Source organism: Falco rusticolus, chromosome 4 (genome assembly GCF_015220075.1).
Source record: "Falco rusticolus isolate bFalRus1 chromosome 4, bFalRus1.pri, whole genome shotgun sequence".
Taxonomy (NCBI): domain Eukaryota; kingdom Metazoa; phylum Chordata; class Aves; order Falconiformes; family Falconidae; genus Falco; species Falco rusticolus.
In genome coordinates, this window is record NC_051190.1 from 48,699,087 (window position 1) to 48,723,371 (window position 24,285).

The window sequence follows — 24,285 nt, forward strand, 5'->3', positions numbered from 1 at the left end:
TTCCTTGAAACCAAGCGCTTGAAGAAATGAAAACTAAATAAAACTAGAAAGCCCAGATTTAAAAATAGTCCAAAGCTTAGTTAGCTGCAGTGGACTATGACTGCATCTGAACTCAATACATCATGCTCCAGCCATTTCCCTGAGCTAATATATGCTGCTAGTGTGCTGTCACATTTTGGGACAGACAATATTTTTTCTGGCAAGAGGCACAGTTACCGTTGGGGTCTTGTTGCCCCAGGATCCATATTTTGCAAACTCTGCTTCTATCGTTTGAGGGGGGTTTAGTGCTCATTTGGAGAGTTTATGGTAGTTTAAGCCCACGATTTACATCCTATGAAATAAATCAAATAGACAGTTTGTAAAATTGAAAATTAATAAATAATGTGGCCACCCTTGGAGCACAAACAGCATCAGGAGAGAGCCGAAGAGATTGTCACGCTGCCACCTCACAGATATTTAGACTGGAAGTGACCGCAGTGTCTCATATATCATGGGGCACCAGCACTGGCTGTGTGGTGACTTTTATGGTGGCAGCCTTGATATATTCCCATCCCTTTCCCCTCCCTTTTTAGTAAGGTAAACACCTTTTTATTGCATTTGAATAATCTCCTGTAGTTTTTGCAGCTGAAACAGCAAGACACTGAGCTTGAGCTGATCCCAATTCTCATTAGCTGCTTTCACTGCCTTCCTCAGTAAAATGCAAACAGCAGCGGAGCTGGAGAAAGTCTGTCATAGTTTGAAATGAACATTTATTGAATGATTCAACCACCTGTGCTTGACACAAAGAATCCAGTTCCACACATGTTCATAACGGTTTCATTCATTTATGCTTGTAAAAGACAGGCTTAGTGTTTTGCAGGCAGCAGAAGGATCTGCTCCAGCAGTCTGTGAGTTTGAGGGTTTTTTCTTTTTAGTACAATAGGTTGCTTTTCAAGAACAGCTTAAAAGAATAATTTTCAAATGAGAAAAATGCCCTTTCAGATTTCGAGACAAGCACAGGGTATTCCCTTGTTCCTTGCAAGTCAGCACTCCTGCACATTGTTTTCTTTGCTCTTTTCCCCTGACACTGCAGCAAAGCTCTGAGAGATTTGGGTCTTATCTCTTCTGGGGCAACATCGGCAGATTTACTGCCTGAAGTTCCAGGTAGGGCCAGATCTTGCTTGTCATTGCAAAGTCCTGGGCTCAGAGAAGGTCCTGAGGGTGTTACTGAGGACTTCTCCTGCTGGGAGAACGGTTTTTGCCTGCTTTGGTCATTATCCAGGAGAGGAAAGAGCAAGAGGAAAGAGGAAATACGAGGAGATATTTATGAGGGCAAGAAATGACGAAAGGGAAGTAGTGTGAGGGTCACAGGCTCAAAACAGATTGATAAGGAGCTGGGGAGAGCCCCTGAGCAGAGCCCCCCAGCAGCTCCCAAGGCGCTGAGGGGGTGATGCTGCCAAGCAGGGCTCTGTCTGGGCATCTGCAGGGACCAGAGGGTGCAGAACAGCTCCACAGTGGCTCCACGGTGTGAACCGGTGCAGAAGCCCAGCCTGCAAAGCGCGTCATTCCATCTATACGTCTGTAAAGCATTTCCCCCTAGAGAGAATCATGTTTTATCAGGTCATTTCAGGGATGCATTTATAGCTCAGCCTTGTAACCATTGAACTGGAGGGTGAATTTGGAGAAGAGTGGACAGCCAGGGAGGCAGTGAATTTATTATAGCACTTGCCAGCAAAGGAACTGGCATCACTGGTCCGGACTGACTGTCCTCACCACAGTGCGAGGCTCCTGTTTGCACCCTTCTCCCTTGCAAACCAAGCCCCGCTGGACATCTTGGGTGGGAGACCTTTGGCTACAGGCTGCTGTGTTGCAGCTCTCTTCTGTGCTAACAACCCTCAGGTCCTTTGTAGTCAGAGCCAAGTGCCTTTTGCAACCACTGGTTTGTTTGGGTTTGGTCACTGGAGCTCCTTAGTTTCTGTGCGTGACAAGACACAAAGTGAGAGAAATACCCTTTAATGTTCTCCCCTGGGAAGCAGCACCAGGACTTTCTATTCCTCTGTCTCCTTACCCCCCTACCAAAGAAACAAACCAAGTTTTCATCAGGATGAAAACTGCAAAATCCCTTGCAGGTGCGCAACAGGTCTTAGATGCCTTGTGCAGACCGCAGAGAGGGTGCCCCCCCCACCCCCAAAAGGGATGGCAGAGCTCAGCTGTGCCGGGTGGTCACTCAGAGGGTGCAGCTCCTGGTGGGGGGGCTTCTGGGCATCAGGACACACAGCCCAGGGTATCGCAGCCCTGGATGGGCGCAGACTCTGTGGGAGCCCACCAGGAAGCTCCAGCCTGGAGTCATCCCTGTCCCTATATGCTGAGCAATCCAAACTGCACCTCCTGCCCCACAGGACCCACAGCCTCTGAATCGGAGACCTCTGAGGGACCCGTGGCTCCATCCCCCGCTCTGTGCACTGTCTAATTTCATGTGGAATTTTACCTCCTTTCTCGCCTGCCCGCAGCATTATCTGATTGACTGAGGTTATTGTGCAAACCTGTTCCCTTAACAGCTGCAGAGGAAGGCAGAACAAAACGGTGAGGGTTTTGTGCTCCTACCTCCAGCGTGTGGGTGGTCCTGCAGGAGGTCACAGGGGGACTTCAGGGACCCACTGTTCTTTCCATCCACCCCTCTCTGCCCAAGGCAGCTCCAGATGAGTTTTCAATTAGTTCTGACCTTCATTTCTGAGAGAGATTATTGCAAACTGCAGCAAAGACAGCTGAATGTAATAAACATTTGTGCAGATGAATAAAGGCTGGACCGTTCCCTCCATCACACAAACTGCTGTGACCTCCCTCCCTTGTCAAACTTGTCAGCACGTGTCCGGCCATGGGGAAGGAGCCGGTGTTCTCCAAGTCACTCCTTGCCCATTAACTGCCTGGCTGTCACTGTCTCACAGCTTTTGGGACAGCAAACATCCCACAGAAGAACAGAAGGAGATGGCTGGGCTTTGTCCCCTCTAATGCCCAAAGAGTGTATTCCGAGCCACCACCCTCAGATCTAGAAGTTCATTTAAGCTCAGCCCAAAGTCCTCACTTAAGTTCCCATCACGGGTTTGAGGTGCATCTTTTATAGACGGCCCCACTATCCTGCCCTGGCTTCTTTCTGGAGTCAGAGGGGGCTACACGCTGATGCCAAGTGACATCAGCCTGTCACTTTGCTGTGGAAACAGCCCTCTTGTACACTCCTGCATCTGCTGAAACCTGCCAAGACGCGGGCACGGCTTTTGCACTTGTGCCACGTGCCAGGGATCGAGGGCTTGGGATGATCCAAACGCCCATGTGGCTTGTCCTTCCCTGGGAGTAGGAGCTACTCCGGTGTGGCATTCAGTCCCCTCACTCAAGTTCCCTTCCCCCAGCCTGTCTGTCTTTCTGCAAGTCTCTTTGGGGGATAAAGTTTCCTAAAAGGGAGTCATTCCTGCTGAACTCAGAGCTGCAGAATGGTCGGAAGGATGTTATCTGGAGAAAGACCTGCTGGTTTGGTCACCCTGGCTTTAAATGGGGTCACTGTCCCCGGCAAGTCACTGAGCTGTGACTGGAGAAGAAATGTAACCACAGCCCACAGATCAAACGGCTCCATGCAATTAATTTCAATTATATTTCAGGGAAGTGTCAGCCTGCTGGCTAATGTCAGTCTAGAGGCACAAATGACAAATCAGACTAGACTTTCCCCCTCATTAATTTACTTGAGAAACAAGGACGGGAGATGAATGAGTGGAAGATTCCAGGTTTTCCTAGAGGACTTGGTGCCAGACGGAGCCTGCTAGACATGTGAAAGACCCTCAGTCTCCTGGGCCCTGTCCAGAAGCCGCACACACCAGACACGGTGCCAGGCTCGGTGTCTGTGGCTTTGGCCGGGCTTGTGGGCTTCAACCACCACCCAGGGCTCCTTCTCCTCCCAGCGCGGTCCAGGCTGTGGGAACTAACCCAGGACCTGAAACAGGCATCCGCTGGGAATGAGAGCGATCGGGCTGGAGGGACGTGGAATTGGGAGCAGCTCCATTTGCTTAGCGAGAGATGCTGGGACCACTGGGACCTGACAGGGGATGCTGCCTCACGGGAAGCCTGGGACATGGGACACGTGCCATGAAATCTGTTCTGGGAAGGAGAGGCAGGTCCTTGCCAGGCATGAGATGTGCAGGACTGCACCGGACAGGGTGGCCGTGGAAAGGTCCTTGCTTCGGGGATCGCTGGCGCTGGAAGGGTTATACCCGGACCCCCAGCCTGACTGAAGCGGTGTAGGAAGAGGGCGACCACTGTGGTCAGCCAGCTGCGTCTCGCCACAAGGCAGGACAAGGGACGGGATGGTTGTGGCCAAGGCTTCAGCCTAGAGCGGGGGTGGCTGGGGACCCTCAAAATAGCAGGCAGAGACTCGTTTTATCTCAGGGAAATGTTTTTAGTGGCAGAAGTTAGAGGAAAATATATCAGGCTGGGTCCAGGAGCCCAAAAGAGGAGAAGACCCTGCCCTCCACGTGGCCAAGTCCAGGGCCTGTTGTGCTGTTGTACGGGCATGATGGCCAACCCTTGGGCACAGGCGTAACAGAAATAAGCAGGGCAGACACTAACTTCAGAGGAGGAACTTCAAGAATGGACATCTCAGCCCCAGGATGCAGTTTTGTGGAATAATATATTTAGTCCAGAAAAGTTTATCTGTCCCCACTGAGGGGATGGGTCAGGGTGTCCAGTAGTAGAAGTGTCAATGTTTGCGGTGGTCCCCTGCAGACCACCTCCCTGTTCCCTTCCCCTGCTGGTGGGTCCGGGGGGGAGCTTGTCCCCGACATCTCTTGTTTGTGCAGAAGCTGTAGTGAGAGGAGGGAGACACCTGTAAATAATCCCATTTCTGGGAAGGTGAGGAAGCATGGAATGAGGTGGTGGATCTCGTCTGTTTTCTGCTCTGTGGATTCAGCCAGAACCTGCTGGATCAGCTTGTTGCTCCTGCAGGGCAGGGAAGGCAGCTCCCCGTGGTGAATCTGATGGAGAGGGATCGCCCACCTGTTGCCTGTTTCTGGCTCTCGATCAGGCTGCTTCTAATATTTAGGAGCCTAACTGGGAATGTGAGATCTAACACTGGGGAACGAGGCCTGGCCCCACCACCTCAATGTGCTCCAGATGGAGATGCTGGAGAACCTCAAGATCTCGGGGGATGAGGCAGAATGGGGGGTCAGGTTGGGACACTGGATGACCAGAGGAGATGCCATTGGGAGTGGGCACTCAGGACCTGACCACGCGTATGCTGGACATGTTGTGAACGTGTCTCCTTACCTGCTTCCTCCCTGCAGACCAGCGGATCGGGACGTGCTTCTCTGCTCTGATCGGGGGCCGCTGTGCCGGGGACCTTCCTGGTCAGTACACCAAGATGCAGTGCTGCTGTGACTCGGGGCGTTGCTGGGCCATCGGCCAGACTCCAGAGATGTGCCCGGTCCGGGGGTCTGGTAAGTGTGACACAAGGGACCCCCGCCTGCTGCTCGGTCAGCTCACGGCTCTGGTGGCCCTGGTGGTACCCCAGGCTTGGCGTGGAGAATCATCAACGTAACACCCAGGGCAAGGTCGCACGGGGATGCTGGCTCTCCTGCCTGGGTCTCATTTGAAGCTGAGCCAGATGAGCCCAGCCAAGGCAGGAATCCATCCTTTTCCTCCTACCCCTTCAGCTCCCTTTGGCTCCCACCATAATCGAACCTTGGGGCCAAACGAGGGCGAGCGCGGGCAGCAGGAGGCCCTGGGGAGGATACATCCCTCTGCCGCTCCTCTCCCAGCGCCAGCTCTGAGCAGGGCAGAGCTCTGCGGTGTTGGGCACCCCCTGCGCCCTGTCCTTTCCTGCTCAAAGGGAGCCCACGCTGCCAGCTGCCCCACGCACCCTGAGAGGCCGTTGCCCAACCCCTGGCAAGTTGGGTCTCATCATCTGCTCCAGGGATAGGTGTCAACCAGATGGGTGTCACCCATCTGCCCTGTTCCCCTCAGCACCCACCCTCTGCGCCCCCGGCCGGCCCGTCTCCATCCCTCTGCTCCCCACACGCTGGCAGAGGCAGGAGGGGGATTCAGGCCCTCTTGGAAAAGCACTAAGGCAGCTGTTTTGTTTCAGATGAGTACCGCAGGCTTTGCATCGAAGGACTCCCAGTCATGCCAGGGTTCCCTGGGAGCTTTCCAGGAATTCCTGGATTCGGGCCAAATGGTGTTGGGCCGGGACTCAACGGGCCCGGAGGCATCGGACCAAATGGGGCAAATGGACAAGGCGGGATCCCAGGTCTGCCTGGAATGGGCCCAGGAAGTTCAAGCATTGGTAATTAACATTATTTTCTTACTGTGCCGACCCAAACTGGCTGCCTGTCTCAGAATACAGGCAGCGTGTCTGCCTGCTCCTCTGAGCCGTGCGGAGCGCCCGCACTCTTAAACAGCGACAGGGTTTATTTTGACACGGGGGGAGTGGTGGGATGTGACACTAATGCTGTGCAGGACGCTGAGCCCAGAAGCAGATCAAACAGCGTCTGCTGGCAGAGCAAGGGAGCTGAGGCAGGCTCCAGTGCAGAATATCTTTCTAATTACCAAACAGAAATGAAACTTTCACATCACCGCCTCACGCTCTGCCTCCCCAAAACAAAACTGGTTTTCCCACCACTTTGGACACCCCTCTCATGTGCATCCCTGTACAGCTACTTGCTCAGGGCTGCAGCGTGTGCAGATGCACAGGATGTCAATAAATATTGATTCCCGTCTGGTTCCGAGAGGCTGTGCCACCTTGTGTGCATCAGTGGGGCAGGTTCCTGGCCCTGGAGAATGTGTGATGGTGGTAGGGCAGAGACATGCCAGGTGCCGCAGTACCCTGCAGAGATTTCTGAGGCAGCTGGGTTTGTGTCCGCAGCCCCACAGTTGTTCAGGGCCCAGGAGCATCACTGATCTGTCACAGTGTCACCCTGCCTCCTGGGGCGATCAGGGGAGCTGTAATCCCCTACCTGATGCTGCCTCTGTGCTTTCCAGGAACCGCCACCTTGAATCAGACCATTGACATCTGCAAGCATTTCACCAACCTCTGCCTGAACGGACGCTGCATTCCCACCCCATCCAGCTACCGCTGCGAGTGCAACATGGGGTACAAGCAGGATGTGCGCGGAGAGTGCATCGGTGAGTAGGCTCAGCTCCATCTGTGCCCCCTGCCTGCTCCTCACAGCACCTCGAGCCACTGCCCCAGCAGCCCCCATCCCGGTCGAGCTCCCCACGAGAGGCTGGAGGTAGAGGGCTCATGTCAGGCAGTGAGGCAGCGTGATGGGAAGGGTACGTCTGCCCTGCAAGGAACACCCAGGGTGACAGCTCTCCTCTGACAGCCACAACATTGCCATCGGTGTAGCTTGTCCCAGCCCCGGGGCGGTGTGACAGACCCCGTGGGCAGTTCACACCGTGGGAAGCCCCGTGTAAGCAGCCCCTGGGGAGCACCAGCGACCAGGGAGCAGCAGGAAGGGCAGCGCACTCTGCCAGTTATCGGGCTGCTGCCTGCTCTGCTCACCCCGCAGGCTTGGGCTGCAGCCCTGGAGGTCACCCCAGCTAGCTGGTGGCTGTGCAAGACTGCTCAGAAGCTTGAGGTCTGCAAGGAACTAGAAGGATGGCATCTTTCAAAAGAATTACCATTTTATCAGTAGGTGGGCTATTTTTTCTGAAAACCGTAAGGAGACTCTGTCCTACTGAAAGAAAACGGTGTTCACCCACCGCACTTGCAAAGAACAGCCTTCCTGTGCTGATGTCTCCACCCAAGCAGACCTCCCAAGGGCTGAAATAACTGTCCAGACCTTAGGTTGTATGGACATCCAGCACCTGGAAGTCCCCCTAGCACCTGAAGGCGGTGGTGGATGTCCTAGCTGGAAGTGTGCCCAGCTAGAAGAACCCTTCAAACAAGTAGCTGTGTTATAAGAGGAGCTCAACAGGCAGCACACTGGGAATGTGAGTGAGGGATTGATGCCTGGTATCGTGTGCTGTCCCAGGCTGAGTGACAGCCCTGCCTTAAGGCGGTGCGAGGAGGAGGTGAGCCTGAGCTGAACCTTGAGCTGACTGACACAAGTAATTCATTAGATGAAGGAAACTGGGCCCTTGTCTCTGCACCAGGGGAAGGAAGCACCTTCCTCTGAAGTGCCCCTATGTAAGATACACAATGCTCTGCGTTTGGAGAGAGAAGAGCCAGAAAAACCAATCAATAAAACCCAGAAAAAGCCAACCATGCAACCTTGATCCAGTCCCCCATGTGCCTTAGAACCAGTGCCACCAGAAAAGCACGTAAAATATTAGTAATTTGAGATTCTTTATTGAGGGGTACCAAAGCACCCAGTTGCCACCCAGCCAATACCTCTAGAGGAGGCTGCTGCCCACCAGGAGCTCACACCTGCAGCATCCCTGAGAGGCCACCAAGACTGGTGAACCCTCCAGGTCATCATCCACTCCTACTGTTCCATATAGGGTCTAATGACACTGTGACAAGGCAACTTAGAACCACCAGAAGAGACTGTATGTCACTGAGAGCAATGTTAAAAGAGTCTGGAGCACACCTCTGTCCTCCCAGAGGGACTGAACAGGCAAATACCTGCCTGGTGCCATGCTCAAGGTTTTGGCTTCTATGATCGTGGATCTACCTTTGAGAAGCCAGGTCTGTCAGGAGCTGATGGAATTCACCTGAGCGACAGAGAAGAGCCAGGGGCTGCTGATGTGTTAGGAACCAACAGGGGAACACCTGTGAAATGCCTGAAAGGAGTTAGGGCATGTTCCTCTGAAAAGGCAAGAGGGTGGGTAGCCCAGCTGAAGTGCCTCCTGCCAGTGCATGCTGCACGGGTAACAACAGGAGGAGCTGGAAGCTGCTGTGCAGCTAGAAAGCTATGCTGAAATGTGGTGGGACTAATGACCACAGGAGCGTGGCAGCTGATGGCTGTAAACGGTTCAGAGGGGAAGATACGCTGGAGCACGTGGAAGATGGAGGAGGTTAGAGGCAGCCAGCGTGCCTTCACCGAGGGTGGATTGTGCCTGACTAATCCAGGGGCCTTTGATGATAGTGACCGCCAAGAGCTATGGGTGTCATCTACGTGGACTTCTGTAAGGCCTTTGAAATGGTTCCCCACAACATTTTTACCTATAAATTGGAGTGACATGGGTTTGGTAGGTGGGCTGTTGGATGGATAAGGTATTGGCTAGAGGACTGTGTCCAGAGAGTTCCAGTCAACGGCTCAGTGTCTGGTAACAAGTGGTGTCCCTCAAGGGTCCATACTGGGACCCGTACCGTTTGATATCGTCACCAATGACATACGTAGCAGTGTTAAGCACACCCTCAGCAAGTCTGTGGGTGACACCATGAAGGGTGCAGTTGATTCACTTGAGGGAGGAGGTGCCACCCAGAGGGACCTTGCTGGCCGTGCTCTCGGGATGCTGACCTCTGCAGCTGAAGGGACAGGCTCAGCAGCTCGCAGGAGGCAGCCTTGGTTGCGTGTCCTGGTAGCTCGCTGTGTATAGTGACAACTCACGGTTTAGGCTTTTCTTCTTGCAGATGTGGACGAGTGCTCCAGCAGCCCCTGTGTGCATGGCGACTGCGTGAACACACCTGGCTCCTACCACTGCAAGTGCCACGAAGGCTTCCAGAGCACCCCCACAAAGCAGGCTTGCATCGGTAGGTGCTTTCTGTCTCTCCTTTTGGGAGGACACAGCCTGCTGCAGGAGTGCCAGCAGGGTTAGCAGGGACCCAGGTACCAACGGTTGTACAGGGGGAACAGTGTGAGGCATCGCCAGGAGCAGCCACCCTCCCAGCCAGCTGCGACAGGACTTCGGAACAGCGTGTCGAGCTGCCGGCAGTGTCCTGAGAACTGTCTAGGAATTCCCTCTACTTCTGTCTACCCTAAAATTGGCTAGTGGCAATCAAGGAAATTACAGAGTCCTTTTCAAGAGCAGAGCTCTATTTAAAGGTGACGAGATTTTGTTCTGACAGAAGACAGGATTTTGCGGGATGTTTGTGCCAGTGTAGTGATTTCTGGCAGAGCTGCTCTGTCTGTGTCCCGCAGCAAGACGGTGCTCTAGGTGAGGGACTGCTAGGAAAGACGGCTGGGAGGGCAATGTCCCTGTGAACAAGACACAAAGAACATTTCTCTGTCAGTGCCTGACCTTTGCTGTTGGGTTTTTTTTATTATTATTATTTTCCTGTCCAGTGGCTTCTGATGAAGGGGTTTCCAAAGGACCCTCCTATTGCCTGACAACGTAAAAGGCTTTCCTAATTTCCAAACTAAATCTTTTAAGCAGAATTCTTCTTGTGGTTCTCTTTCTGGCTGTGAAAACTGGCTCACTGCTGTCTCCAGGGGAGGTTTAGGCTGGATATTAGGAAAAATTTCCTCACCAAAAGGATTGTCAAGCACTGGAACAGGCTGCCCAGGGAGGTGGTTGAGTCACCATCCCTGGAGGCATTTAAAAGATGTGTAGATGTGGTGCTTGGGGACACAGTTTAGTGGTGGCCTTGGCAGCGCTGGGTTCATGGTTGGACTTGATGATCTTAAAGGTCTTTTCTAAACCTAAATGATTCTATGGTTCTATAATTTTTTTACATGTTAGGAAACTGCAACTTGTAACCGCCCTGTCATCTCCCTTCTAGACTAAACAAATGCAAGTCTCTCAGCCTCCTCTCCTTGATAATGACTCAAAGCTTCTCATTGTCCTTGGTTTTATCTTCTCAGCTTCCTCCATTTTGCCTTTATCTTTTTGAATGTGTGGTGCCAAAATCGAGTGTCATTCTTCAGCTGTGACCTCTCTAGCTGCCAGGACAAAAAACTGTCCCATGGGGCTTACACACAACTTTTGTGTTGACATAGCCTCAGGGCAGGTTTCCTTCTGTGGTTCTGACCTTTTTCAGCCAGGCTGCTCTCAAGATAACTTCTCCACGTTAGGAGAAGTCTACAAAGTGTCTGGATTGTCCGTTGCTGCTGGGACCAGGCTATTGGTTTTCTGTAATTTGCCCATAAAAGAGCTCACACTGTCTTCCCCAGCTCTCGACAAAGGGTCAGGAACAGCCCCCTGCATGAGACAGTCTCTTCCTTTCACCTTCACCCAGCAGCATTCAGTTGTCTCCCAGAGCACATGGGCATCGTCTTCTTGATGTGCTGCACAGCACCTCCCCTGCTGCCGTACCTCAGTCACGTCGTACCCCAGCTTCTGCCCTGGAATTCCTTTTGCTGAGGAACGGGGAGCACATCTCTGTGGCAGGCCTGACTCCTTGGCTCTTGGTCCGACGGCTTTTGCTGTCTGCCATGGACTTGAACAGCCTGAGGATAATTGCAGTTGCAAAGTGCTCCCTGGGGCAGGAGGTTGACAAAGACAACATGGAGGGTCTGAGATCCCATACCTCGTAAATGTCACGCCTCTTCCAGAAAGCTTTGTCCACATCTTTTCCATCTCCTGTAGTTGGTACAGAGGGGAACAGTGTGATCCTGGAGCAGGGCATGCTCTGAGTGTCTGAGAGCACTGACCTGGTTTTCTCATGCAGCATATTAAGCTGAAACTGCTTAAATTGCTTCCCACTCCACCTGCTGCTACTTTCTTGTGTTTATTTCCCTGCCAGATATTGATGAGTGCATCATGAATGGAGTGATGTGTAGGAACGGCCGCTGTGTCAACACTGATGGCAGCTTCCAGTGTATCTGCAACGCTGGCTTTGAAATCACCCCTGATGGCAAGAACTGTGTTGGTAAGGAATTCCCTGATGTGCCTTGGGGAGGCTGGGGCTGAGCCGGGACAATGTCCTCCCTGGGGATTTGTGGTTGCTTTAATCTGTGCTAGACTCCCTTCATTTCTAGGGCAGAGCGCATCTTAAAATGAGAGGACTGAAATAGGAAGGTGTTTTTATAAGGATGCTAGCGCTCCTGGAGTGCTCCTGTAGGTTTTTGGTCCCGAGCACAAGCAGAGCTGGGTCTGGAAGCAGGGTATTCTCCAGCAGCCAGTGCCTGAGCCCTCCTGCGAGCTGCACCAGCTGATGAGGGTATCAACAGCAGAAGGGATGCTCCAGGACAGCTCTCAAGAGGAGAAGCAGTGGGAACTCTGCTTTGAGGATTAGCACCCCTGCCATATAAGAAGCAATTTGACCATAAGATACGAGACAGAAAGTTTTTGAGCACAGGGGAGTCTTGCTGCAGCCCTCGGGCTCAGCTCCTGTTTTCTGTTTGTCCTCCACAGATCATGATGAATGTGCCACGACCAACATGTGCCTCAACGGGATGTGTATCAATGAGGATGGCAGCTTCAAATGTATCTGCAAGCCTGGTTTTGTGCTGGCTCCCAACGGGCGGTACTGTGTCGGTGCGTGCGTCCCCAGACTTGGTCTCTGCCCTCATGCCAGCCTGCTGTCCATGTTCCTGGGGACTTGTGATGTGTCTGAGGCCAAGGGGAGCTGAGAAAAACCAAGGCTGCTGCCAGGCATCTCCTGCTCTGCCACCAGAAATAACCCCTTCAGCAGAATGGGCACAAGGGAAGATGTTCTTGCACCTCCGCTACTTCAGCACAAATTGGAGCTTAAATGCCCTTTCTGAAGGAGGTTAAGCAGGGCTGTGAAGCTCCGTATGGCCAACGTGAGCTGGCAGCAGTCATCTCCACAGCTTCCCCACCTCTACAGCACATTCCACTATGGCTTGTGTGCCACCTCCCAAAGCCAGGAAGGTTGGGACGTGAAGGCAGAGTGACAGAAGGAGGAGGAGGGGGACATTGCATTTCCATGGTGTGCTGCTGTGACATGGGGTGGGTTCTGTGGGTCACTGCCCCACTAACAGAGCAGAGACCAGACCCTGCTACTCTGAGAAGGGGCTGGATCTCAGGAGACTGAAGAAGCCCAGATCCCTGTTCCTTCTCTTGAACCACCAGGGGCAGCCAGCAGAGCACACAGGGGCTTGATGCTCTAAACCACATCACTGGCTCTCTCTTAGTCTCCAAGTCCCCCTGCAAGCTAGCCTGAAGCCCCTGCCCGTGTGCCCTTCTGCCTGTGGGTAGGTAACAGCCAGTTTGTGCTTCTTCTTTCAGACATCGACGAGTGCGAGACACCAGGAATCTGTATGAACGGCTGGTGCATTAACACAGAGGGCTCCTTCCGCTGCGAGTGCCTGGGGGGGCTGGCTATCGGGGTGGATGGGCGAGTCTGTGTGGACACCCACATGCGCAGCACCTGTTACGGAGGCATTAAAAAGGGCACGTGTGCTCGTCCCTTTCCTGGAGCAGTCACCAAGTCTGAGTGCTGCTGTGCTAACCCAGACCATGGCTTCGGAGAGCCCTGCCAGCCCTGTCCGGCCAAAAACTCTGGTGAGCTCCTCTTCCATCCGAGTTGGCAAAAAACCTCAGGAAGGTGCTCAGAGACATCCTGGGTCCCTGACAGGTTCCTGAGGTGGCCTAGGCAGCTTGGTGGTGACATGGGAAAGCCATAAGCAGGGGGAAAGGCATGCCATGCAGTCAGCAAATTTCGGTTGGATCCACAAATCTGATGCTGATCTCATTACAGGGATTCTCACAGTGCTGGACTACTAACTGCAAGTATCAGCTCTAAAATACATGTTGCATAAATATAAACAGACACCGCTTGGAAGCCTGCAGACGGCATTCTAACAGACAGACAATAAATCCAGCATTACCCAGTATTAATGTCACCGTGCGTGAACTGTTTAGAAAAGCTAATGGCTCTGTTGTGCTTTTTACACAGCTGAATTCCAGGCACTCTGCAGCAGCGGCATCGGAATAACAGCTGATGGCAGAGGTACGTGCATCCCGTGGACCAGATTCCAGACAGGCACATCTAATGTCACTCTCAGCTCTTTCAGCTGCTTTTGCTGGAGCGTGCGTGCATCCGTGTGACTGTAGGAGCGTGTGCCGTGAGAGACTTGGCGCTGCGGAGGGTGTGCTGGAGCGCCAGCACATCACGCCCGTGGATGTGAGAACTGTTTGTGAGCAAGCAGAGGGCAGCTCGGGTGGGTGGAAGTGCACGCAGGAGCCTGTCTCTGTGCTAGTGAGTGTCTGTGGGTGGGATGGGAGCTTGGGCGCAGGGGGAGAGGGGCGCTGCGTGTCTCTTCTCCTCCCTAAAGCCCCACATTGAGCAAGCATCCCTGAGGGCTGTGTGTTGAATCTAGTGGTTGATTCCTGGCGCCCTGTGGGAGCTGCATTTCTGGGGATGCACACCCAGGGTTTGGCTTTACTCCCTGCTTTGATGGGAATGAAGAGCGTGACCAGTTGCGTCCTCTCGCTTGTTTCCTCCTCTGCCCTCCAGCTCCTCGGCTGCCGGAGAAGAGACTTCGGGGTCTCCCAGGGGAGGGAGGTGATGAGCGTGTGCTGGGGTGTGTTCCCAGGGGGCTGTGCTGAGGGAGGCAGCTGTGCCGGAGGTCAGGCAGGCGGCTGCGCTGCCAGCCCTGGGCAGTGCTCGGATCAGCAGGAAGAGCACAGAGCAGCCAGATAGCTCCGGCCTTTCAAAACTTTCCAAATGGGAACGAGCCAGAGGCAAAACCCTGGTGGCTTCTTGGGCTTCCTTCCAGGGCATGGTGTCTTGGCCGAAGGCAGTCTCAGGCTAATGATAAGATGCTTTCTAGCAAGAAGCTGAAGTTAGACATGCTCTGGTCAGCCCATTGCTGCCCGCAGCCAGGACTCTATGCACTCGGTGCTCTCCAGGTTTGCATTTCCCTGGGGATGTAACAGCTCCAACTGCACAGAGACAAAGGCCAGCAGTGTCTGGGAAGCCCTGGGCTGGGCTGCTTGCCACCTGGCACTATGGCACCGGGAGCACACTGCTGTGCAAACACAAACCTGCCCTGTTGTGGGGGGAAGCTGGTTCTTGCCAGGGTAAAACCTCTTTGCCTGGGCACTTTACTCCAAAAAGGCAGTGAGATGATGCTGATGCAGAGGAAGAGGTGCTGCCCACCCAGCTGCCGCCCTTCTGGGTTACTCTCTGCATGCACAGCGTGCTTGGTGTTGTTGGCAGGGGCTGGCTCTCCCTGCCAGATGCCCTGCAGACCTGAGCCCAACTACCACGCGCTTGAGCAGCAGAGGCTGTGGTACCCACCACACCTTGCTGCAGAACTGTCCACAAATCTCTGAGCTTGGGGCAGATTTGTCCAAGGCACTCTGCAAGTCTTTGAAGCTGAGGTTTTGACACCCTGCAGGACTTGGCCCCTGTCCCTCACCCAAACATAACACTCCTCTCTGTCCCTGCCCTACCACCACCATACATTCTCCAGGGCCAGGAACCAGGCAGAGGCTACGGGTCCTCACTTCCCTCTTTCCAAGCTGCTTTCAGATGGTTCTTTGTCAGCAATAGGGAAAGGAAATTTACTTTGGCCCCATCCAACCTGGCAGTTGTGTGGCCAAGGAGTCTGTGCAAGCTCTCAGCCTGGGGGCTGTGGATGGGCTAGGAGATACAGGGATTTTGCCATGGGAAGAGCTTTGCTGTGACCATCTAGCCATGGCCGTGACCCTCTGCCAGCCCAGCTGCTTCTGCAGAGGGTACCCCAGCTGGCTGTGGACACCAAGGAGCAATGAAGAATCAGGGAGTGGAAGTTTTCTGTATTTGTGTTTACTGTGGTCCATCTGATTTTAATTTCTCTATGCAGACATCAATGAATGTGCCCTCAACCCAGACATCTGCCCCAACGGCATGTGCGAGAACCTGCGTGGGAGCTACCGCTGTATCTGCAACCTGGGCTACGAGTCAGATCCCACGGGCAAGAACTGTGTGGGTGAGTCCAGGGCAGCTCAGGCTCCGTGGGGGGCACGGGGAGCTCAGTGCTGGTGGGAAGGGGATGGCATGTATGCACCCTGTGAGGCTGGGAGCCAGATGCAGACCTCCAGCTGCAGAGGAGCCTGAGGTGGTACAGCAGCTGATGCCCTCAAGCGCTGTCCTCATTGAGAGCTGCCTGGTCCGTGTGGAAGAGCATGAGATGCTGTGTGAGAAACCACGCGTACATGATTGAGCATATTCTCCATGTTGTATCACTTTGAGGATGGTGCTGTGTTTCTGTGCCTCTTGGGCTGCCAGAGCTCTGTAGGGCAGAGCAGGAGGGTGGATGCTGGTGCTGGAGCTCAGCACCCCCATCTCTCTGCCCACAGACGTCGATGAATGCACTGTCAATCGTTTGCTGTGTGACAACGGACTGTGCCGCAACACACCGGGCAGCTACACCTGCACCTGCCCCAAGGGCTTTGTCTTCAGGACGGAGACGGACACCTGTGAAGGTAACGTGAACATGAAGGCAACAGAGAGCATCTTCACAAGCTGTGAAGAACTACGGCCTGAGGTCCTGCCTGAGAGGGAGCTCAAGGTCTAGCGTGTCCTTGGTTCCCTTTAGACTGCAGTGGTTTGAACTGGAGCAGGTCCAGGCTTTGGGTTTGTGGGTTGTTTTTTTTTCCTAGGGGGAAATGTCACACTTCATTCAAAGTAGTGGACATCCAAACCCAGAACATCTGGGCTTTTCGGTGACTAAAAACCAAAACAATTTCCTCTAGGCCCCCAAAATTTTAGCTAAAAGCTAACCAAAATTGCAAGTTTTGGGCATTTGATTGAAAGCTTAGTTTGGACTGAGGGAAATTGTTTCCTGACCACAAATTCCTCAAACATTTGAGAACTAGCACTTTGCACGTGAATGTTTAGAGAAAAAAAATCTGATTTTCTATAAAGAAGGTGGAAAATGGCAAATGCTACATAGCCTCACACCTGGTTCAGATGGGTACACCAAGGCCATATTCAGCACTGTGGCTGCTCCCATCCTAGCCAGGAGCAGCCCTGAGCAAGTGAGTCCATCGTTCCCCAGGAGCTGCAGCAACCACCCTCTGTCCATCCAGTCCCTCGATCCTGGAGAAGCTCACTAATTTCATGGTGTCTGCCGTCAGTGCCCACCCCCTTGATGAAAAACATTTTTCTTCGTGTTCTTTTCTCTTCATCTCCAGTCTGCGGCCCAGAGAACTGGGTCCATGGCAGCACTCACCGCACTGACAGTCCCTTTCTTCCCACAGATATCAATGAGTGCACCTCTAACCCTTGTGTGAACGGCGTCTGCAGGAACAATGCTGGCTCCTTTGCTTGCGAGTGCTCCCCAGGCAGCAAGCTGGACCCCAGTGGTACCATCTGTGTGGGTAAGGATGCGACCTTCTACAGTCAGCTCTGGGACAGCATCTAACATAAGCAGTGCCCACCATCACCCCTTTGCTGTTCATCTGAAGCAAGTCCCGTATTTCTGGCTGAGGGATGGGTATCCTTTGACACACCTCTTTCCCACCTAGCGTTTCCTTGGTTGTTGGTAACAATTAACATCTCTCGTGCATCCAGGGAACCTGAAAAGCTGCAGTCTCGGGTTCAGTGCTCTGAGCGGTGTCTGGCAGACATGGAAATCCCCAGCTGCGCTGCAGCAAGGCAAAGCACAGAGATGGGGTCCCAGGGGATCCTGCAGGGCATCGGGATGGTGGGTTCTCACTCACCAGATGCGTTTGTAGTGTGCTGACATTAAGGCACATCAAGATGAGGTAGATCCTTATCAGGGTGATGAGAAGGTACCCGCTTCCCGCTCCTAGATGGTCAGGCCTTGTAAAAGCATCACAGGGGCAGCTGGGGAGAAAGGACTATTTTTGCTCAGAAGAGGAGCAAGCTGGGACTAGGAAAGGGGCAGGACACAGAACTGATGCAGTAACAATTGAATCAGAGAGGCTAGAAATGCGGCTGCGCAGCAGTGGGACAGGGCTCTGGGGCCCCACACGGCTGGTGTCTGTGTTGCAAACTGCTTCCACAACCTAAAAGATGCCAGAGAGCAACAGTCACGCTGCTGCTCGGGGACAGTTTCTCCTAGCTGCTTCTTGTGGCAGCCTGGTGTCCCCAAGGCTGGGAACCTCTGTCGAGGAGCAGCTCTTCGCTCACGCCTCGCCTTTGCTCCTACAGACAGCATGAAAGGGACGTGCTGGCTGAACATCCAGGATGGGCGGTGCGAGGTGAACATCAACGGGGCCACGCTGAAGTCGGAGTGCTGTGCCACACTGGGGGCAGCGTGGGGCAGCCCCTGTGAGCGCTGCGAGATCGGTGAGGCTCTGCGTGGCACTGGGGTGGGGAGGGCAGGAGGCAGCCCCTTGCCTTGCTGACGTTCCTCTGTTTTCTCGCAGATACTGCCTGTCCCCGGGGATACGCTAGGATGAAGGGGGTCACGTGTGAAGGTAAAGTGCTGCAGGAAGCAGAAGGCTTTCTTTATTGGGAACATGGTCATTGTTTATTTGTTGCTATCCTGCATCTTTGAGTCTGATGGGGGCTCTGTGCTTTCTGGCCCTTAGCTGGGCTCTCTCCAGTACATCCATCTCTCTGTTGCACCAGGCACAGTCTACTCCAGCTATGGCCTCACCGGTGCTGAGCAGAGGGGATCATCTCCCTCGACCTGCTGGCAGCACTCCTAACGCAGCCCAGGATCCCATTAGCTTTCTTTGCAGCAAGAGCACATTGCTGTTCAACATCATGTTCAACTTGGTGTCTGCCTGGACCCCCAGGTCCTTTCCTGCCAGGCTGCTTTCCAGCTGGGTGACCCCCAGCACGTATTGGTGCATGGGGTTGGTCCTCCCCAGGTGCAGGACTTGGCAGTTCTCCTTGTTGAACTGAGGAAGTTCCTGGCAGCCCACTTCTCCAGCCTGCCAAGGTCCCACTGGATGGCAGCATGACCTTCTGGTGTATCAGCCACTCCTCCCTGTCTTGTATCCTCAGCAAACTCGCTGACGATACAATTTACCCCCTCATCCAGATAATTAATGAAGATGTTAAACAGAATCAGACCCACTATTGACCCCTGGGGTACACTGCTAGCTGCTGGCCTCCAGCTAGACTTTGTGGCACTGAGCACCACTCTCCGGGCCCAGCCATTCAGCCAATTTTCAGCCTACCTCACTGTCTGCTGCACCAGTGCACACACCAGCAGCTTGTCTACGAGAATCTTATGAGAGATGGTGCCAGACACCCCACTGAGGGCTAGGCAGACACTCTCTGCCGCTCTCCCCTCTCCTACCAGGCCAGTCATTTCATCACAGGATTTTATCAAGCCTATCAGTGATGACTTCCCGGTGGCCAACCCACGATGGCTGCTGCTGGTGGTTTTCTTGTCATTCACGTGCATGGAAATGGGTTTCCAGGTTTAGCTGTTCCATCCCAGGACCCGTGTTTGAGAGCCCTGGTGCCTCCCCGTCAGTGCTGTGCCAGCTAAGGTTGCGTGCGACAGGATCCCGCTGCCTGCCTGGCTCTGACCAGGCTTTGTGATCACCCCTCTTGCAAAAGGGGGGGGGGTAGTTTGGTGGGCAGCACTGGGCTCCATCTGCCTCTTCCAGGAGCCCCCCAGGGCCGTGCTGGGCTTGTCTGTGTGCCGCTCTCATGCTGCTTTCTTGCTTTTGTGCCAACAGATGTGAATGAGTGTGAGGTCTTCCCTGGCGTTTGCCCGAATGGACGCTGTGTGAACACGGCTGGCTCCTTTCGGTGCGAGTGTCCGGAAGGGCTGACCCTTGATGGCACTGCTAGGACATGTGTGGGTAAGGACACCTCATCTCACCCCCATCTCAGCCCCTGCTCAGCCCTTTCTGCAGAGGTCCAACACCCCCTACCCATCACGTGCAGCAGTCTTGGGAGCTGAGTGATGGGATGTCATACGTGGTCAGGGCTGCCAGACCTAGCAGCCGAGCCAAGGCAAGGCCACCACTTAATAAAAACATACCCTAATCCCTGGGGCCAGCCAGCAATGCAATTGTTCTCCTTGGGGAGATGTCAAGGGTAGCCCGGTAGATAACCAAGGTGGTTAGTGCCACGGGCCAGCAGCCCTCAAACAACTCCTGACTGCTTTCTGGGCACACAGTGACAAACCTCTGCCCTTCATAGGGGCATCTGCACTACTAACCATGCTGTGGAGGGTGCATTCTCCGGCCTTTTGCCAGCAGTCACAGGCTGGCCATGTCCCATGCTATTAAATCTTTCCTAGCGTCCCAAAAAATTTGGCCCTATCCAAATGGGCCATGCCTGGGCATTTTTGGAGGATACCCTCAGCCAAAGCCTTGCCAACTCTGTCACAGAAAATGATCTCTCTGGTTTTACTGGAGGTTAGGTGCTGCAAGCAAGGGCTCAGCTCTGCTCTCTCACCAGATGTGCGTGTGGAACAGTGCTACATGAAGTGGGATGAGGATGAGTGTACGGAGCCTTTGCCAGGCAAATACCGGATCGACATGTGCTGCTGCTCTGTGGGCTCAGCCTGGGGCATCGACTGTGAAGAATGTCCCAAGGTCGGCTCCAGCGAGTACAAGGCCATCTGCCCGAGGGGACCCGGCTTTGCCAACCGAGGAGATGTGCTTTCAGGAAGGCCCTTCTACAAAGGTGAGAAGAAAGAGGGGAGCTGCTGGTCATGGGCTGTGCTCAGCCTGTCTCTGCTACAGCCCCAGGAACCTGCCCTGGGACTCTAGGTTCACCGCAGACATCCCCTCCCTGAAACACTGCTGTTCTGCCTTCACCCACAGATGTGAATGAATGTAAGGTCTTCTCTGGTCTGTGCACTCACGGGACCTGTCGAAACACCATTGGCAGCTTCAGGTGTATCTGTGGCAACGGCTTTGCTTTGGATGCTGAGGAAAGGAACTGCACAGGTAAGGGAAGAGTAGCCCCACCCCAGACCACTTTTGCCCATCTTGCTGCCTTGCCTGCCTTGTGGGATGCTCAGCATGATGGTGGTACCCAGAAGAGTCATGGCAGTTATCTTAGGGACATGGTGAGAAGCCAAGGGCAGGACCATGAGCTCCTCCTGCTCATGGGATGAAGGATCAATCCTGTACTGGAGAGAAAGCTTAACTGCTGCCTCTCCCTTCAGGAAGAGGAGTTCCTTGGTCTGCTGGGTCAGACTTGCCGGTCCTTGTTCACTGAACGTGGTGTGCAGTGCAGGCAGCCCAGTGCTGGCTGTAGTGGTGCCTGTAGCCTGTTCTGCCTCCACTAGCTGGTCTTCATCCCCACAGACATCGACGAGTGCCGCATCTCACCAGACCTGTGTGGCCACGGCACCTGTGTCAACACGCCAGGCAGCTTCGAGTGTGAGTGCTTCGAAGGCTATGAGAGTGGCTTCATGATGATGAAGAACTGCATGGGTAAGGGCTCGTCACCGGCACAGGGCAGTGCCCTGACTCTTTTGCAACAGGGAAGAAAGTAGTTGATGCCAGATCTGACAAAGGGTTTCGTGCCATGCTGCTCTCTGGGCGTCTGGCCGTCCAGCTACCTGTCTGTCTGTCTCTCTGTCTCCTGGTATCAAGCCAAATCTCTTCTTTGCCCTCTGGGGGAGCTGGGGGAGTTCCTGGGCTGCAGAGAGCCCTGGCAGCCTCCACTCTCCACAGCATAGTGAGTGTTCTACCTTGCTTTGCTTGCAAAGGCAGAGCTGGGCTAAGGGCAGCACGCGCAGGGAGAAGGATGCTGTCAGTGTAGCTGAGTGCACCATTGATGTAACCCTGGGAGGAGAGCAAAGCACAGGCAAAGGGACGTCAAGGGTTTGTGGGACACAGCACAGGCTGTCCAAGCTGGAGGATATAAAGGGAGAGGCTACGTCCCCAGCAAGGCTCAGCTTGAGCCCCAGACCCCTGCAGAGATGGAGGGCAAAGAGGCAGAGCTGTAGGCTCTGCCCTGCTGTGTGGATGCTCTCCCTTACATGGGCCAACAGCCCATCAGTGAGGGGCCCCATTCTGTCTCTGCTGGCAGTGCCCAGGGCTCTGTGCCGTGCAGAGCGAGGGCAGACCATGTAAAGGTTGCCAGGCTTGGGGCCAAAACAGGAGCCTTCCCTCAGGAGGGCTGATGGGCTCGTAGACTGGTGGTGCTCCAAGAGCTCATGGCGCGGGGGGGGGGGGGCTGGCAGCCCGGGGGTGAGTGCCAGGCCCTGGGAGCATCCTGGGTCTTCCTGCCATGGCACTCATGAGACATGGCTGGTCCTGCCCTGCCACCTCCTGGCCACCTCAGCTGTGGAGCCCACAGGGGAGCTGACGGGGGGTGGGGGGAGCCCATAGGGCCACCAAACAGCTTTTCTCAAGTTCTTTCCCATCCCTTTCCTGCCTGCTGCATCCAAAGGACATTTCCCTGCAACCTCACTGCAATGTTGCCTTCCCTTTTTTTTTTTTTAAAAAAAAAAAAAAGGCTAAGCCCTTGTATTTCCTTTTTCATCTTGTACAACATTCATTCTTCCTTTTATACTCTCCCTTCCCTTGGACCTTCCCTTGCACCAAACCCTGGCCACTAACCTCTCCTCTTGTTTCAGCCACCAGGAGCTGGAGCTTGAGCCTGGCATTGCCACTGAGCTGGGACAGGATCCATGCCTGGTATTTTCATTCCTGCTACACAGGGAGACGGCAACCTTTACCCTGGGGGTTGGCTAGTACACGGTGGAGCTCTGCCAGGCCGGCAGCTTGAACTCAATGGCTGTGAGCTCCAGTTCTCATACACACTTGGCTGTGTCTTTTGTGTGACGTCTCATCTCCTTCTCAGCCTTGTGTTACCCATCTATTATTTATTCTGCCACTGGTTATTTACATATCCACAGTCTAAACGCACACCCATCTCCAGACATTATTAATATCGCATGTTCAACCTTTATATTAAACCATCTATTTTCAAACACCATTGCAGAATGTTTCTCAGCTTGTAGATCTTTTTGTCTGGTGCCCTATCCATCCCACCACAGTTATCTTCCTAAATTTGTTCATCTCCCTGCCCTAAATGATGTATCACATCCCACATCAGTCATTTTAACCCAGTTATGTGTATCTTGGTCCCTTTTCTAGGTAATAGATGTTCCTTGCAAGTAGCTGTCTGTTATATCATCATTAGATCGCTGCTGAGATTAGTAGACCTATTATTTCCACTCCTATATTAGGAGACGTATTAAGCTTTTATAGCACTGCTTGGCCTCCTGCTGTCATTGCACAGCCTACAGCCATGTGCCATTAAATCAAATGCAGGAGAACATGCAGATACACCTTGCTCAGCAAGAGGTTCGTCATTTGACAGCTTGTGTCTCTTCTAGCTCTGAACTTGCTGATTCATCCAACTGTTCTTGGGCTGCTTTCCCCTGAATCTTTTCTAAAATGACTCTCAACCTGGGCTCACTTACGTGTGGTATCTAATCAGCTGTTGCTGTTTCTGCCCCATCCCTTTGGACCTGCACAGTTCCATACCTGCTCCCACCGTTGATCAGGCTCCTGTCAAGTTCCTCAAACATTTGCACGGATCAAGTCCTTCATGCAAAGTTCTGATAGACCATCTCTGCATTCTTCTACCCCACTCTGTGTCCAGTTATAAGGGCTCCTTTTCACCTGCCCATTTAATCATCCTTTATCCTCAGATAATTCTTTACAGCTACTCCCATCTGGCCAGTGCTTGTTTTTATTCTGTCAGATTCTCAGCTGTTTTCAATTTAATAATTCTTGTTTGTAGCTTAAAAAAATCCCATCAATGACCTCAGTACCTCAGTTCGTCTCCAGCAAGTCAGCCAGACTCTTGCTGTCCTCTAATTCCTGGCATACCATGTTCCTCTTCTCGTCTGTCTAGCCAGACTAACTTGTCTGACTGACCTGGTCTTAATATTCTGCTCTTTCTGCTTTGGCTTGGGCTTTCAAACCACTTCAATCTGTGGCATGATTCAACACCATTTATTTATTATTCATATTTTATTCTCTGCATTCTTTAAAATATATCACTGCCCTGCCACTGGCATGGTTTTCTGTCTTTTCCATACAATTTGTAGCATGGGTTGCTGCAGATCACAGTCGTCATCTTCCTCCTCCTCCTCTGTTTCTGAGATACTGATGGCCTGCTAACTTCTTTCTGGGATGAGATTTCTGATATCTTTATACAAGGATGCTGTGTTTCATTGTTCTTTTTTTGTGAATGGTTTTATTTAACATTTAATAAATTCTTGCTATGACCTGTACGATTCCATCTGATCCTGTAGGTGACCAGGGACTGGGTCATTTCACCCCAAAGGATGCTGTGGCACTATGGCCTTTCCCATGCTCAAGGATTAACTTCTTCCTGCCTGTGTTTGGCAAAAGAACGTGGCTCCAGCCTCGTGAGGCAGGAATTCTTGCCAGCCCCTGGCAGCAGAGAACATCAGCACTGAACCCGTGTCCTGCAGTGCACTAGGAACAGTCTCCCACCGCGGAGAACCGGAGGATGGGTGCTGGGGGCTGGGGGCTGTTTGATAGGTGCTGTCACCCCATTGCCAGGTGCATTCCAGTCCACTTTAGCTGTAGATCTGCTGAAAATCCCAGCAG

The 24,285-nt window shown here is 53.3% G+C and overlaps 1 protein-coding gene across 1 annotated transcript in view; it reads left to right on the forward strand.

Annotated features, from left to right (window-relative positions):
• FBN3 (fibrillin 3) overlaps positions 1–24,285 on the forward strand; it is a 109,286-nt gene that overhangs the window by 58,934 nt on the left and 26,067 nt on the right. The window contains exons 9-25 of the mRNA XM_037386862.1: positions 5,304–5,456; positions 6,104–6,301; positions 6,997–7,140; positions 9,536–9,655; positions 11,588–11,713; positions 12,199–12,321; positions 13,036–13,311; positions 13,706–13,759; positions 15,600–15,725; positions 16,096–16,221; positions 16,999–17,118; positions 17,915–18,052; positions 18,133–18,183; positions 19,405–19,530; positions 20,135–20,362; positions 20,503–20,628; positions 20,992–21,120. Coding sequence (XP_037242759.1) covers positions 5,304–5,456; positions 6,104–6,301; positions 6,997–7,140; positions 9,536–9,655; positions 11,588–11,713; positions 12,199–12,321; positions 13,036–13,311; positions 13,706–13,759; positions 15,600–15,725; positions 16,096–16,221; positions 16,999–17,118; positions 17,915–18,052; positions 18,133–18,183; positions 19,405–19,530; positions 20,135–20,362; positions 20,503–20,628; positions 20,992–21,120 — 2,364 coding nt within the window. The remainder of the gene's footprint in view (positions 1–5,303; positions 5,457–6,103; positions 6,302–6,996; positions 7,141–9,535; positions 9,656–11,587; positions 11,714–12,198; positions 12,322–13,035; positions 13,312–13,705; positions 13,760–15,599; positions 15,726–16,095; positions 16,222–16,998; positions 17,119–17,914; positions 18,053–18,132; positions 18,184–19,404; positions 19,531–20,134; positions 20,363–20,502; positions 20,629–20,991; positions 21,121–24,285) is intronic.